Source organism: Hyperoodon ampullatus, assembly GCF_949752795.1.
Source record: "Hyperoodon ampullatus genome assembly, chromosome: 2".
Lineage (NCBI taxonomy): Eukaryota > Metazoa > Chordata > Mammalia > Artiodactyla > Ziphiidae > Hyperoodon > Hyperoodon ampullatus.
The window spans coordinates 148979356-148995939 of record NC_136915.1 but is presented as its reverse complement, the minus strand read 5'-3'; the positions used below and the strand labels follow the sequence as shown (position 1 = coordinate 148995939).

Below are 16584 nucleotides of genomic sequence, written 5' to 3'. Positions count from 1 at the left end.
AGGGACAGAACCTACAAAGATCCCATCATCCCCAGCTCCCAGGAACTCTCATCCAGCTATAAACTGAATTTGCAAAGGCTTCTTGGGTTGATGTGGTGAAGCACTGTGGGTGGTGTGATTGTGTGTCTTTGCGTGTATACACGTGTGCACGTGCATTCTGGCCTAAGCACACGATGGAACTGTGTGGATGGAACTGTGAGGAATTCCTCCATGTTTTTATAAATTGCCCCTTTCTTCTTTCTGCTCTCGTAGTTTACTGGTCGGCCAGGGTACAGAGGGGCCTCCAGCCTGGGCACATGGCCCAGGCGTGCTGGCGTTCAGTGGCCTATTGTTTCCTGCCCATCATATGCATGGACAGAGGACTGGGGCTGGCACAGCTGCCTTCTTGGGGACCATTGTTTGTCTTTACAGCAAAAGCAGCAGCAGCAAAAGCCTGGACAGAGCACATTTTGCCCTGGACAGAGCAGCCATTCTGTCTTGGAGCTGCAGGCCTGGAGATGGGGGTAGTTGGAGTCTCCCGTAAGTGCCTGTGCAGAGGCTCTGAGGATGGGAGCCAGGGCGGCATCTCCTTCCATGGGGAGGGGTGGTGGGGGAGGGGAGATGCTCAGTGGAGTCGCATCACTAATTAACCACAGTGGCAGGTGGTATCTCTTAGCAGAGACTCTCCTTTTCCTGGATTGGGGTGGGGATATCGCATTCTCACTTCCTTCAAAGCTGCCCTGTAGAGGAGATCTAGGAAGCAGGAAGGGATCCAGCCCAGTTGTGGACTAGTCGAAACATGGGCTAGTTAGTGAGTCACCGGGCTACTCCAAACTTGACTCTGGGGGCCTGAGTCACCACCTCATCTGGAAGGTGGGGAAGGGGACATTCCAGGGTTTGGAGCGAGAGAAACTGTGATTCCCCCAGAAATACCTCATAGACCCCAGACTCTTGTTCGTTTCTCTTGTTTCCCTGCCCCACTGACAACCTCTTTGACAAGTCAAGGCAAACCTTCATTTGGCTTCAACCCCACTTGCACCTAATTGTATGAGCCTTTGGTAAATTACTTGTCATACTTCAGTTTTCTCATCTGTGCAATCAGGACAATTGGGGATACCAATTATGGACTAGTAATAAAGGTTAAATGAGATGATGTGTATAAAGGTGTTCAGTAAGCACGTGCTCCCTTTCCTTCAGGGGCCCGGAGGGGATGCCTGAGGTTGGGGTGCACTTTGGGTAACGCTGCCCATTTGTTGCAACACCTAAGGAGGTCAGGGTGGAATTCCATGCTGGCTGGATGCACGTTGGGGCTTCTTAGATTAATTCACGTATCTTAAAGGCCTCCTATGAAGTGCTTGTTCCTCAGACAGGACAACCCTGGAGCGGTCTACCTCTGGAACCTCATGGGTATTGTGGGAATTTGCTTAGCCTCCTCTTTTTATGGCGAAGGTGGGCATCATCCATCCTCCTGTGCTCCCTTTCTGCTCCACTAGTTAGAGAGTTTATTGAGGCAAAGTCATAAATGAATTACTAGTGACTCAGAGAGGGCTGACAGCCCCTTGCCTATCCACATCCTCTTGCACATCTGTTACTGACTGGGTACCTGGAAAGCCTTTTCACCCTAAGATGCCCTGATTCTTATTTATTTATTTTTGCGGTACGTGGGCCTCACTGCTGTGGCCTCTCCCGTTGCGGAGCACAGACTCCGGACGCACAGGCTCAGCGGCCATGACTCACGGGCCCAGCCGCTCCGCGGCACGTGGGATCTTCCCGGACCGGGGCACGAACCCGTGTCCCCTGCATCGGCAGGCGGACTCTCAACCACTGCGCCACCAGGGAAGCCCCCTGATTCTTATTTAATGGACAAGTTGTAAGTAATATCAATGAGCATTGTGAATGTCCTCTCCACCCACAGTCTGCCTAGCCAGTGGCTACTACTACCAGCTACTACTTCTATCTATCAAAGATAGAAAGAGGACAGATGCCTCGAGGAGTAGTCTCGGCAAGGGCTGTTGCCTTTAAGAGGCCCAGAAATCCCTGGCAGGAACCAGATGCCTGGCATGCCCTCTGCAGATCTTCCCCCCCAACACCCTTGTAATCAGACTCCAAAAAAACACAGAACAAGAGAGCTTTGATGAGGTAGGCGGCTTTTCTGCGCAGCCTTCTGTCTGCTTGAAACAATCCTCCGGTGCTCAGTTTCAGTTCAGGTGAGGTTACTGCAGGCCTGGTTGGCATTGGTGGTTGGCACGGGAGGAGGCAGGGAGCCGAAGAGGGTGAGAACTACACTCACAGATCACCTGAGATCACCCATAAAGGACCAGATATTTGTGGTACATCCTGCTATCTGTAAAAACAAACAAAAATGAAGATGGGGATGGATGATGGACCCGCAGCTACTCCAAGGTGAAGCCAAATGTACCATTTGCCCATACCTCATTGCTTCATAAAAGGAGTGGTTGGCAGAATTTTCAACATCATAGCTTCGTTCCTGGATTTGCCTCTGATTTATCTGCAGCTCAGATGACAACTCTGTAGATTCCACACCCCCACCCTATGCATTACAGAGCATAGACTGAAAGCACTGTTACAACTCTACTGTTGGGGAATGAATTTGGAGCATGCAGAGGAAAGACGTAATAATACCGGTGCTCCTTTTCCCTGGGATTGGAGTTACTGTCACATCCTAAGCTATTGGAGCTGAGCAGGCTTGTGGGGGGGTGGGGAAGAAAGGGATGAAAGGAGTGACTCCACTGTGACTCAGATGGGGATTGGGACATAACTTCAGCAGGATACGCACTGCAGGCCTTGCAGTCTGGCTTTGGCAAGCTGCTTCCTGCGGGCGCCAGGTCTCTTGTCAGTAACGAATGCAGTATTGCATCTGAGGCAGATCTGGTTGTATCTGGAGCTGCCATTGCTGCAGTTCCAGAGAGGGTGTTTGCTAACCCTGTACGAGGATTCTGGCCATCCAGAAAGCTGCCAAGCTAGAGCTTAACCAGAAATATTTCTAGCTTTGACACAGCAGAGGCTCTGAGTATCCGTGAGGATGAAGCATCAGAGATATGAGTGATATTTGTTGGTGAAAATATCAACTTCTTGAAGATTGATTACATTCAGTGGTATTGGAAACTGTGGAATCTGATTGACAGTTAATGGTTTGCATGCCTAGAGGTCTGGGTGCTTGTTTCATTCTAGACTGCCACTATTTGCCCTTGGGCAGAGCCCTTTCTATCTCCATTAAAATATCCTGACCTCTCCCCCTACTTCATGAAGATGTGGAAAAACAGTTTGAAATAATGGGAGAAAGTATAAAAAGTAGGAGTTTGGGCTCTAAAGTCAAGCTGTTTGGGTTTGAATCCCGGCTCCACCACCTAATAGCTTGACTTCTTTTTAAGAGTCAGTTTTCTCATCTTTAAAATAAGGATGAAAGTAGTACTAACCTAATAGGATGGTTGGGAGATAATTCATTTGGCTCCCTGCCAGAAGGGAGCCTACATTCTGACACTGTGCTGGAAGCACAATAAATTGCTCGTTAAGGGGTAGCTCTGAGTATTATTATGTCTGATAAGCAGCTTCTCTTAAATGATTTAGCAGATTCCTGGTTTCAGTGTTCTTTAAGGGTCTGAAAAGAGTTGGTGAGTTTTGGTGGTGCCTCACATCACATTTAAAAAATTAAAACCTTTAAGTTCCCCATAGCACAGGGAACAACTAAGTGGAAGGGGTAAATGTTGGTGTTACGTTTTTTTCCAGGGATCTCTGTCTGACTGCCTTACCTCACTTTCATTGCAGAGATCCGTGCTCAGCTCACAGAGCAGATGAAATGCCTGGACCAGCAGTGTGAGCTCCGGGTGCAGCTGTTGCAGGACCTCCAGGACTTCTTCCGGAAGAAGGCTGAGATCGAGATGGACTATTCCCGCAACCTGGAGAAGCTGGCAGAGCGCTTCCTGGCCAAGACGCGAAGCACCAAGGACCAGCAGTTCAAGTAGGGACGCTGTGGCTATTACTTTTAGAGACCTTGAGAATGGGGTCCGGGATGGAGGGAGGCAGGGTGTGCCACCTCCATCGAATTGTATTTATGAAGCAGGTGACCTAGTGATTTCAAATTGGCTGAGGGTTGAGAGCCCTCAAGGACTTCTCCTTTTCCAGATCAGTCTTACATTCAGTTCGATATCTTGGAGAGATCAGAATAGATGAATGAACCATGCTTATAATAACAGCAAACGCCTTTAAAGCTCTTCCTATATGCCAAGCATGGTTCTAAGGGCTTTTACATATTTGTTAATTCACGTAATCTTCACAACTCCATATGTTAGTTATTGTTATATCCCCAACATACAGATGAGGAAACTGAGTCATAAAGTGGTTAAGGAACTTGCCCAAGGTCTCTCTCTCTCTCTTTCTCTCACACACACACACACCCCTAATAAATAAATAGCAGAATAGCAGAGCTGAAATCCAAACCCAGGCAATCTGGCTCCAGAGTCTGTGTTCTTAACCATTTCACCAAACTGTCTTTAACTGGAAGAAATGAATGTCGTAGCCATAAACCTAAGTCTCTGTGCAGACAGTTGCTAAAGGCTATTCCTTCTACATTTACAGTATTTTATACAAGTGGCCCCTTCACTTTGTTGTCACTGCCATTGCACTAGTTTAGATCATCATCATCTTTGCCTGAGTGATAGCAGTACTTACTGTATCATCTTTAGCAGAGGTTCTCAATCCTGGCCACACATTAGAATTCCCTGGAGAACTTTTTAAAAATACTGAAATCTGGGCCCCACTCCAGATCAATTAAACCAGAATCTCTGGGAGTAAGGCCTGGGTAACAGTGTGGTGTAAAAGCTTCCCAGATGATTCTAACGAACAACCAGCGTTGAGGACAACAGTCTTCAGCTTCTCCCCATTCCAATCTGCCTGATCCATTATTATCAGATTTAGTCTTCCTGGAACACCCTGGGGATCAGGCAGTCTCTCTGTGCAATGGCCCCCCGATGTCTGTGTTCTTGATACTGAAGGTGTGGTCTCCCAAGATCAGCACCGCCGGGGTTTTGGAAATGCAGAATCTCAGGTCCCACACCCAATCTGCTGTAACAAGATCCCCAGGTGATTTGTGTGCACAATTAAGTTTGAGAAGTGTTGCTCTGTTCACAAAGTGTACACTCCTTGGCTTGGTCTTCAAGCCCCTCTACATCTGGCCCGACCAGCTTTCCAACCTTATTTCCTGTTTCTGTTCTGCTATACTGCAGCCAAACAGAACACTAACTCCACTGGGCCTTTGCTTATCCTGTTATGTGATCTTTTGTGCCCATTCTTCACATCTCTGCAAGTCGAAGCCATACCCATATTTTAAGACTGAATGCAGATGCAACCTGTTTTAAGAAACTTTCCAGATTCTCCCAGAAGGAAGAATGTTCTCCCTCTTCTAAATTCTTACAGCAGTTCTTTTTTTTTGTTCTTTTATTAGGACATTCAGAACTATCTGCCTTATATTATCTTCCCTCAGTGGACTGTCTAAGCTTTTCTGATTCATTGTTCAGTCTCCCACAGTGCCTAATGTAATATATAATAGATGCTCACTAAATATTATTGGATGAGTAAATGAATGAGTGAATTTAAGAATTAATGCCAAGTGTATCTTATTTCCCTGTTTTCTATTTTTGTTTATCACCCTAATAATTTGGGACGCAATTTATCCTTTACAAGCCAGCTCTGAGCAATGAATAAGTAAGGAGAACATAAGACACTTTCATTAGAAGCCAGAAAGAGAATTTCCTCCAGATGTTTTGTCCTCCGAGTCCCTTATCTTTTGCAAGTCCTGTTCTCTTTATGATAAGCAATCCTGAGAGACTAGAATGTTATTTTAGTATATGATAAATGAAGATCAGTGGGGGAATTGTTTGCTTTAGAAAAATGATTCAAAGTTGGATTTATTCTCTCGATAAACTCCTCCTAAGTTTAAAATAGCATTTGATTTTTAGTACTATATTATATTCTCAGCTTAAGGACACATTTACTACAAATTAAGGTACAGATGTGCTGAACTGCTCTAAGATCACATACAAGAAATAGGGTGTTTTCTCCAAGACTGGGAGAATTGATTTCCCTTCTGATAAAGTTGGTACCTGGCTTCATTTTTCCCAAACGACAAGTGAGTATTTCTTGAGAGCCAGCTATGTGCTCTGTGTTGTACAGGTATTGGAAGATACAAGACAGGTTTATTGTGTGTATCCATAGGGAGCCATATCTGGTTGGGGAGAAAAGATTTTTAATATAGGAAGCAATTAGAGGATAAAGCAATAATGGTCTCATTAAGAGATTACTGGGGGACTTCCCTGGTGGCGCAGTGGTTAAGAATCCGCCTGCCAATACAGGGGACACGAGTTCAATCCCTGGACCGGGAAGATCCCACATGCTGCGGAGCAACTAAGCCCGTGCGCCACAACTACTGAGCCTGTGCTCTAGAGCCCACGAGCCACAACTACTGAAGCCCACGTGCCACAACTACTGAAGCCTGCGCGCCTAGAGCCTGTGCTCCACAACAAGAGAAGCCACCGCAGTGAGAAGCCCGCGCACTGCAAAGAAGAGTAGCCCCGGCTCACTGCAACTAGAGAAAGCCCGCGCAGCAACGAAGACCCAACACAGCCAAAACTAAAATAAATTTAAAAAAAAAGAGATCATTGGTTTTATGTAGAACATAGATGTGATAAGAGGTCAGTGATAAATCATCAGAGACAGATAAAGGATGTGGAATAGTCAGGAGCATTTTCATGAAGCAAGTGGGATTTAGGTTAGTCCTTAAAGGGAGATTTGTGTAGGAGAGAATAGCATGTGCAAGAGAGAGGAAGCAGGAGTGTTTTGGTGGTGAGGCGTAAAGGGGCTAGTGAGGGATCCAGCTTCATTACAGGAGGTTCGTATGCATTCATTCAACAAATGTCCATTGTGCATTCCTTGAACTCCTTCAGACCAGACGTGTACCCTGGGATATAACAATGAACAAGCACCGTCTTCCACATGGCACTTATAATAGAATGAGGAAACAGGCACTGAACACATCACACAGTTAGATGAGTTGAGGTAAGTGTTGCAGAACAAAAGAACAAGGGGCTACAAGCACTCATAGAGGAGCCTTTGCCACTCCTTTGCTGTCACTTTATGGCTAGGTTACTTCAATAGCTTCTTGTCGGATCTTATCCTGAGGAGCAATCTATTGATACTTATTCAACAGACCCCTTTTAAATGCCTATTGGGTACTGTGTTCTGTGCTGATTCCTTCAGAGGCTGAGATAAGCTCTGGAATCTTGGCTAACAGGGAAAAGAGACATGTAAACAATATAATGTAAAAAGGGCTTTAACAGAGGTATGAGCAAAATATTATGAGAACACAGGTATTTCCCAAAGCAGTGGAGAATAGGGTTTAGATAAGTAGACACCAAATAACGGTTCTTTGACAGACAAGCAGGGTAGTTCAAATTTGATGTGGCAGCATGGTAGAGAGCCCTCTGGGTTCTTGTGTGGGGAAGGAGACGTGAGGAAAGATGGTAGAATGAATTTTTATGCCAGAGAAGGCCAAGATGGAGGTTTTGGGGGGATAATCCATGTACGATGTGAGAGCAAAAAAGAACAGAGAGGAAGGCATATATTCAAGAAGTATTCAAGAAACTGAAGAGGACTGGGCAAGTGATTGGGTAAAGAACTGTAATGGTCAGAGGTGACCCAGTGTCTCTAGCCTGGTGACCTGGAAGAATTGGGGCATCTATGATTGAAGTGGGGCTGTTGAGGGAAGACCTGGTTTGGATGGTGAGCCTGCTCTGGCCATGTGGGGTTTGGGGCAGTGGGAGGGCTGTCCAGTGGAGATGTTGTACTGTTGAGGTAAGAGGTGAGGTAAAAAGTGACTATGGGGGCTTCCCTGGTGGCGCAGTGGTTGAGAGTCCGCCTGCTGATGCAGGGGACACGGGTTCGTGCCCCGGTCCGGGAAGATCCCACATGCCGCGGAGCGGCTGGGCCCATGAGCCATGGCCGCTGAGCCTGCGCGTCCGGAGCCTGTGCTCCGCAACGGAGAGGCCACAACAGTGAGAGGCCCGTGTACCGCAAAAAAAAAAAAAAAAAAAAAGTGACTATGGAAGATATGAAACTATATGAACTCAGGGAAGAGAAAGAGAAGGACAGAGAGCTAAACCCGGGACCCAAGGCTTGGGCACACCCAATTTTAGGGAGTAGTAAATGTAATTACCAGAAGTAAAAGTTACCAGGAGAGGATGGGGGACGTAAGGCGGAGGGGAACAAAGCAGGGAGAGGTGATGTTTTTAAGCACTTAAAAGGATGGAAGGTATGTAGGATAGTGTTGTCTTATGGAACTAACAGGCTTTCAAGTAGAAGATCTGTAAAAGTTAATCCCAGCAATTTCTTATTGATATTCTCCCATTATAAGGCATTGCGAGAGGCAAAGATTACTAAAATGAGTCCCAAACCCAAGAGTTTTCAATCTGTTAGAGTGCAACATGAAATTGCTGATTTTTGGAAGACACAAAATGTCACATAGTGGCAAATTCATGTGGTACAGCCTAATAGAAGAGGCGATGAGACATACATACAAGTGCATTTAACACAGGCAAGATGGTGAGAAACTCAGTAAGGGAGTCCAGGCAACATCCTACTTTCATACATAATTTATTCCTTAAAGAGTACAGGAGTTTTACATGGAGTAGGTGGATTCTATTACTATAAGTATATATGTGAAATTCTGAATTACACCTCACCTGTTGAACTTTGAGCATTTGTCTTTCATTTTCTTCTTCGTGCCACAATTAAACCCATGGTCTGCTTGCATAAGTCCAGGGAACATTTGAGGAATTATGGTGATTGATGATTTCTAACCTTGTCTTGTTCATCCAGGGATGAGACTCTACTTCTCAATGTAACACTAGCAGCAGCACTTGCATTTTTCCACTTTCCACTCATCTCTGTGTTGTAAAATGGAACCAAGTATTCTGATTTTTGCACGTACAAGTGTTACTGTACAGAGACAACCACGATGCTGAAACGGAGCTGGCCCTTGGCAGACAACACCACCAGGCCACGCTTGAAACATTTGTTAGCAACTGAAAATTGACATTTTTGGCCTAGGAAAGGCTTTTTAGCATGTCTGTTTTAGGTTTGGCAGCTTTAATAGACCCAAATAATAGTATCTTACATGAGATGGAGGTTGATTTTTCTCTCGTGTAATCGTCTGGGCGTTAACCATCCAGGGCTGTGTCAGGGTCCTTATTCCATCCCTAGAGTGTTGCGCTTGTTCTGTATGACGCAAGATGGCTCAGACCACCATGTCCCCATTCCAGCCAGCGGGAAAAGCAAAAGGGCCAGGGGCAGGCACATCCTTACTCTTTAAAGGTACAGTCTGGAAGTGGCACATACATCTCTTCAGCTCACATCTGACTGGCATAGTTCTACTGAGCTGCAAGGGAGGCTGGGAAATGTAGTTATTATTCTAATGACCAGAAAGTAGAGTTTCTATTAATATAGATGGAGGGGAAAGATAGTGGGGGACAATTAACAGCCTCTACCACACTGTATGTGATATACGAGCAGGAAGGTGTATGAAAGACCATTCTGCTCATCCACTTTGTAAAGTGCCATAAATGCACAGAGAAAAATGGGCTTTACGGAGGTGAGGTTCAGTGGATGGGAAATGGAAACACAGAAGTGCCAACGCAAGGTATTGGTTTTATAAGCTTAATTCAATTGAAACGATGCAGAAGTTGTAGAAGGAGGGTAAAAGGATGGGGAAGGAAGCATTTTAGGCAGAGAGAACAGTGTTGATAAAGGCATAGAGCTGGGAAAAACAAAACTGGTAGGTAACTCATCTGTTTTGCTAAAGAACAGGAGTAATAAACGTGATAGTGACATAAGCCTGGAAAAGTTGGTAGGGACCAGATTACAGTGGTCCATGAATGCCAGGTGATAAGAGTTCGGGCTTTATTCTGTAAGCATGGGTGACCCACTGATAGTTTTGGAGCATAATTATGGATGGCTGCAATTTGGAAAGGTAACTATGGCAACAGTGCATAAGATCAGCTGGAGCAGAGAGACTAGAGGGAAGAGACCTGTTAGGAAGGGATGGCAGTGAGCCTAGGGTTAATGGGGGCCAAGCCTGAAGTCGTGCCCTGGGAACTAGAAAGGATGGGTCAAACATGAGAGCAAGAAGCAATTAAAGTCAAAGAAGCTGGGACAGAGGAAGTGCTATGGGTTTTCTGGGTTTCTGGAGTGGCAATTGTATTGTATTTTCATTCAGCTGGAGAAGTGTAGCCTCGATTTCGCTGACTCTAGGGCTGGTCCCTAGAATAGTTCATTCTCTGCCCAGAGCATCTCAGCAGGCACTTGTCACCTCCCCCAGAGCTGTAGCAGCTGTTGGCCCAGCAATGCCATGAATTTGTCTCCCTGTGTTGCCAGGAGAGCAGCTGCCAGCAGGAGCCCTAGACAGACGCATCTCAGGGACATGGAAACTATTCAACTTGGGATGGGGTAGGTTAGCCAGGGCTGAAATTGGTCTACATGGTTTGTCCCACCCTTTTCCAGGCCAGTTTCTCAACCTGGCTAGATTTCAGCCCCTCATACTGAGTTAGGTTGGATATTTTAACTTATAGTCTTAAGTGACCGCATTTAGGGACCAACGTTGCTGAACTGCTGTTTTCATCTTCTCTTGGACAACTTCTTACCCTGGAAGCCATTACCCCGTCACTCTTTGGCTTGGCTTCCTATTCTGCTGCTTTTCTCCTGCTTACCTTTTGTCCTCTCCCACACAGTCTCAGTGCAGACACCTTCACTAAATCTCACACAACTCTGACTCCATTGCAAAGTCTGACCCTGCAGTCCCCTCCCCCTCCTTCTCTCCCCCCTACAGATAGAACTATAGTGATTATTTCTATCTATCTTATTCTGCTTTGTTTAAGATAGGTAATATGGCTTCCTCCATCCCTTTGAATTGTGGGAGGACCCTATTAATGTCTGAAATTCTATCTGCCTGGTTTGATTAAGAGCAGAGATATTATGAGAGGGTAGGAAGTCTTCCTAGGGAAGATGTTCTTGCATTTTCTTTGGCTCCTTGAAGAGTCTAAATGTATTCCTGTTTGTTGCTAAGCCTTTGATTGTCTCTTTTAAGTGGAATCTGTGTTAATATTGCCCAGCAGGACTCTAATTGATAATGTGTTGGCTGGTTTTTTTTTGTTTGTTTGTTTTTTTGTTTTTTTTTTTGCATAGACTTGCTGTAAATTACCTTTCAGTCATAGTTCATTTGGTTTTGATCTCCTACTTTTAATAGCTCAGTTCTTTCTTTTATTTTGAGGTAGGGTTGTGGTTTTTTTGTTGTTGTTTTTTATTTTTCCTGTTGAGTTTTAGAGGAATACTCCTGCAATGCTATCCCACTGTGTTTTTTACAAAGACCTTATGCTACTTTATAACCCACTGCCAACATCTTGTCTTTCTTCCAGCTTTTCCTTCTCCTCAACAACAAATATTTGTTGAACATTTTTAAGGTATTAGTCTAGCCTCTTAGAGGAGAGAGATTCAAAGTAGAAGTAGTGGTTCTTTCCCACGTGACTTTATAATCTAATCAGGGACAAATTATGCCTGAACATAATAACACAGATATTCGTTGTAGGGCAATATGGGGTAAGTACCAAGTGCATGCTACAGGAGGCATTATGCACAGTTGGTAGGTCAAGGAACTTTCAAGATGGGGAGTGGGATTTGAACCAGACCTTGAAAATGGCTAGGATTTTGACACATGGAGAGAGAGGGAGGGGAAAGATGCTACAGCCAGGAGGAAAGTGCAAAGCACTTTTGGGGTACAGTGAGTAGACTGGTTTGGTTGTGGTAATGAGTGTATATGGAGGAACGGGGCAAAAGTAGATAGGACCATATCATGGCGAGCCCTGACTCTTTTTTTTTTGCTGTATGTGGGCCTCTCACTGTTGTGGCCTCTCCTGTTGAGGAGCACAGGCTCCGGACGCACAGGCCCAGCGGCCATGGCTCACGGGCCCAGCCGCTCCGTGGCATGTGGGATCTTCCCAGACCGGGGCACGAACCCGTTTCCCCTGCATCGGCAGGCAGACTCTCAACCACTGTGCCACCAGGGGAGCCCGAGCCCTGACTCTTGAATAAGATTTGGCTCTCTGCAGTGGACACTGGAAACCACTGAAGGTAGGAACAGCAAGTGTCCAAGCTGAGGTTATGAACTCTACTTAAGGAAGATTAACCTTATCCTTCATGGTGATGGTTTGCTAATTCACAAGGAACTTGAGACAGTGAAACCAGTTGTCATAGTAAGTAATAAGGATCTAAATTAGGGTGGGAGGGTAGGGATGGAAAGGATCGAAATCGATTCTTCAGTCCATTTAGCAAGCATGTATTGTGCTCTTACCATGTGCCACACACATGCCAGGCAGACAGATACTGCCCCCTGCACTCCTGGAGCTTACGGTCTAGAGACAGATGGAAAACAGCTGGTACAGGAAGACTCTACAGGAATTACTGACTGATGGGATTTGTTTATTTATTTTTTTGGCTGCGTTGGGTCTTCATTGCTGTGGGCGGACTTTCTCTAGTTGTGGCGAGTGGGGGCTACTCTTCATTGCAGTGCACGGGCTTCTTGTTGCAGAGCACGGGCTCTAGGTGCGCAGGCTTCAGTAGTTGTGGCACGCAGGCTCAGTAGTTGTGGCTCGTGGGCTCTAGAGTGCAGGCTCAGTAGTTGTGGCGCACGGGCTTAGTTGCTCTGTGGCATGTGGGATCTTCCCAGACTAGGGATCAAACCCATGTCCTCTGCATTGGCAGGCAGATTCCTAACCACTGCGCCACCAGGGAAGTCCTGACTGATGGGATTTGGGTTTCAAGTAATCTTGGCAACACAAAAGAAAGAGGGCTGTGAAGTTTCTTTTGGACTTGGGTGACTGGTAAATTAATGGTGCCTTTAATAGAAATACCAAAGTTAGGAGAAGGAGCTGTTTTTGAAGGGCTGGAATATGAGAAATTTCGTTTTTGGTTGTTAAGTTTAAGACATCAGAAGGATATTGAAGCTGAAGTATCTGTAATTGACAGAAAATGAATAGCTGTATTCAGGGCTAAAGATCTGGACCATATTCAGAGCTAACGTGTGGGTTGTTGGTAGAGAGTGGCGCAAGTTCATAGAGAGATAATGGTTGAGGCTGTGGAAATGTTTGATTTCCAACAGTAAAGGTTTTAGGAGTTAAAAGAGGGGAAGATTCTTTGTATTGTCTGTGGTACTCAGATTGCAAAAGGTGAAAAGGGATTTAAAAGATATATTTATTTGTGTATTCATTCAGCACACATTTTGGGGACCTAATTATATACAGACATTGATCTAGGTACTGGAGATAGGAATAAGACACTATCCTATTCTCACTAACATTAAATTAGCAGTATATTAAGGAAATACACATGGAAAGTAAATCTGCTTATTTGCCTGGTTATGAGTGTGTAACTTATTGGAAGGGATGTGAGGGAGGGAGCCGCACTCAGGTATCTCAAGAATCTGGTAGATGTTCAACCTGCAATACTCCTTTCAGTGGGAGGTTAGGTACACAGTTAATTAAAGAGAAATTCTTGTAGTGTCCATGTTCTTGGCCTTGGGCCCAGTATTTGAATGTGCACAGTCTCTGCAATTACATCACCTATTGCCGGTGGATTTCTCCTCTGGAGTTGAGTTCACAGTTGGTCATCAGCCTCACAGGACAGCATTGGGTTGAAAAACAGAGTCAGCTGGCCGTAGAGAATGTTATAGCTGTGATTGCAAATCAGAAAAGAGTGGAGGACCAGAAAGTTCCTCTTTGAATATGGGGTGATTTTGAGGAGGGAAGTAGGAGGAAGCCTGAAGCTGCCAGAAGGAAGAACCCCTTACTTCCTGGGACCAGTGTGTCACTCAGTCACTTTGGACATATTTGGGAGCTGTTTGTTCCTTCAGGGAAGGTTTTGCCGAGAATTAGCATCTGGTGTTGAGCAAAGGTTGGCTTCCTTTTGCCATGGCTCAAGCTGACTTTATTTAGAAACTAACAAAAGGTCTGTTGGTGAGTTTTTCACTGGCCCAGTCCATATAGAACTTTAAGTGGTGGTTGGGTCCTTTTTGGAAGAGTTGGGAGGTCTCCTCTCATGTGGATAAGAGGAGAGAAGCAACACAGGCACTTTGGGGGATCAGCAAGACAGAGTGGTGGCCTGTCTTTTGAACAGAGAAAGAATTCATTTGAAAGGTCTTTGGGAGGCTTTACAGCTTAGCAGAAAAAGCTGAGAGCTTTAATCCAGACAAATTTGGATCTTCTGCTTACAGCTGTGTGACCTTGACCAAGTCACTTAACCCCTTTTCACTTCAGTTTTCTCATCCTTGAAATGTGGAGAGTAATGCCTACCTTGAAGAGTTGTTCTAAAGATTAGATATAATATATGTAAAGCACTAGCCGAATGCCTATAACTTACTAGATGCTCAAAAAATGGTAGCCGATCTAATTATCATCACCACAGAAGGAATATAGCTGTGATTGTCAAGATCACAGGTTCTGGAACCAGATTTTCTGGGCTCTGATCTTGAATTTTCTACTTACTAGCTGTGTGATTTTACAAGAAGGTTGTTAGTTGCCTCAGTTTCCTCATCTGTGAATTGTGGATAATAATAGTGTCTACCTCATGGAGTTGTTATGCTGATTAAACAAATTTTAATATATGTGAGGCCCTTAGACAGTGCTTGACCCAGAGTAAATGTAAGTAACAGTGACAATTTTTCTTGTCCTCAGGAGTTGGGACCAAACATAGCTATACCAGGTAAAACCCTAGTAGATTAGATTCACCACTTATTCCCTGCGCACAGTTAAGCGTTCTTAAGCCTGGCCCTAGGTAACAGTATGTCAGTCTCCATTTACTTCAGCGACCCCCATGGGCCCTCCCGAATGACAGACTCTTCCTGCCTCTTGATTTTTATGATATGGCTACATTGGGAGGAAATATGCAATTAAGTGACTCTATATAATTGTATGTCCAGTTCTTATAAAAACTCAGCAGTTGTATGTTTTGTCCTATACGGTGTCTTATTCACAAGGTGTCATGAACTACCTTGAACCAGGTCATTAACCCTGGCATGTTATTTTTAGATCCAGGCTCATAATCATCAAGAGGAGGAAATTTGTCTTACAATCACCCTCAGATGTCCTTGTCCTCACGGAGTTAGTAGTTAGCACTAATTGCCAGATCATTAAAGGTGTAGTGTTGAGACCCACAGGTCCCAACTGCACCCCAGGGGAATAAAAGAACGCCAGCCCTGTTCAGCCTCCTGAGCGGCCACCATCACGACCAGCGGGCCAGGGCAGCACAAATCTCAGTCATGAGCATAACAGACTGTGGTTTACAGGGTTGCCTGTCTCATGAGGCCAAACCGAGGCTTACAAGCTTCTGCATAAATGGCTTCATATCATTCTTTTAGGGCAGGGAATGATAGAGGGCAGGTCGGGAGCAAAACATGCTTTATGCACAGTTGGGAGGATGTTGGAGGCTGGGGCATTCCTGTGTCTTGCTGGCTGTGCCGTCAGAATGTCACCAGGACTCACCTTGGGCTTTCAGCTTGCCAGGGCACAGCCCTGGTGATCATGTCCCTTAACAACAGTGCTGGGCTCAGGGAACTTTTAGTATTCATTTTCTTGGCTCTTGTAAGCCCATAATAATTCCACAGTAGACACAGGAAGCAATGTGCGGCAGGTTCTTTAATTTTCAGAAATTCATAGCCAATTAAGTGAATTGACTTGGATCCAGTTCTTTTTTAAAGGCAAAAGCCATGTCATCTTTATTGGGAGCTGACTGTGTTAAGTGGGAGGGTTTACAAGATAAGAAGAAAAGACAGTCTCTGCCATAAGGACATTCATAATTGATATGGGGAAAAATCAGACAGTCTGGGAGAGAATAATAAGCACACATGTGCGCATGGGCACACGAATCTAAAAATAGGACCCCGTGTAAAGCAGGTTTCAGTAGTCACCGGGAAGGGAGGGAAGGTGGAGGGCTCGGGAGGCACTCGTGCTTGGCTCAGCCAGGGAGAGGTAAAGGATAGCAGTTATGTTCTCAATTAGATTTGGTCCCAAGTTAATTGAAGTAAAGACTTTAATATCTAATTTCTGTGCTGTACTGAAGTATCATGCTGTGAAGAGAAAGAGAGTCATGTGGGAAGAGCTCAGTGTTAATGAAGGATTTAGGGAGAATAAGAAAAAAAGTAGGGTTTGGGTTTTTCAGAGTTGAAATCCTTTCCACAGTCTCCTGCCCTTTATACACCTCCACCGGTCATTGGATCATTGCCCCTCGGGGTTTTTTGGGGTTTTTTTGGTTTTTTTTTTTCGCGGTACGCGGGCCTCTCACTGTTGTGGCCTCTCTCTCGTTGCGGAGCACAGGCTCCGGACGCGAAGGCTCAGCGGCCATGGCTCACGGACCCAGCTGCTCCGCGGCATGTGGTATCTTCCCAGACCGGGGCACGAACCCGCGTCCCCTGCATCGGCAGGTGGACTCTCAACCACTGCGCCACCGGGGACGCCCACCCCTCGGGTTTTAATTCAGGGAAGATCGATGAGC

At 45.4% G+C, this 16584-nt stretch overlaps 1 protein-coding gene across 4 annotated transcripts in view; it reads left to right on the top strand.

Annotated features, from left to right (window-relative positions):
- SRGAP2 (SLIT-ROBO Rho GTPase activating protein 2) overlaps positions 1-16584 on the top strand; it is a gene marked incomplete at both ends in the record, with an annotated part of 235228 nt that overhangs the window by 87193 nt on the left and 131451 nt on the right. For all 4 annotated transcript variants that reach the window (XM_079698757.1, XM_079698756.1, XM_079698755.1 and 1 more), the window contains one exon: positions 3766-3958. In XM_079698757.1, the coding sequence (XP_079554883.1) occupies positions 3766-3958 (193 nt within the window). The remainder of the gene's footprint in view (positions 1-3765; positions 3959-16584) is intronic.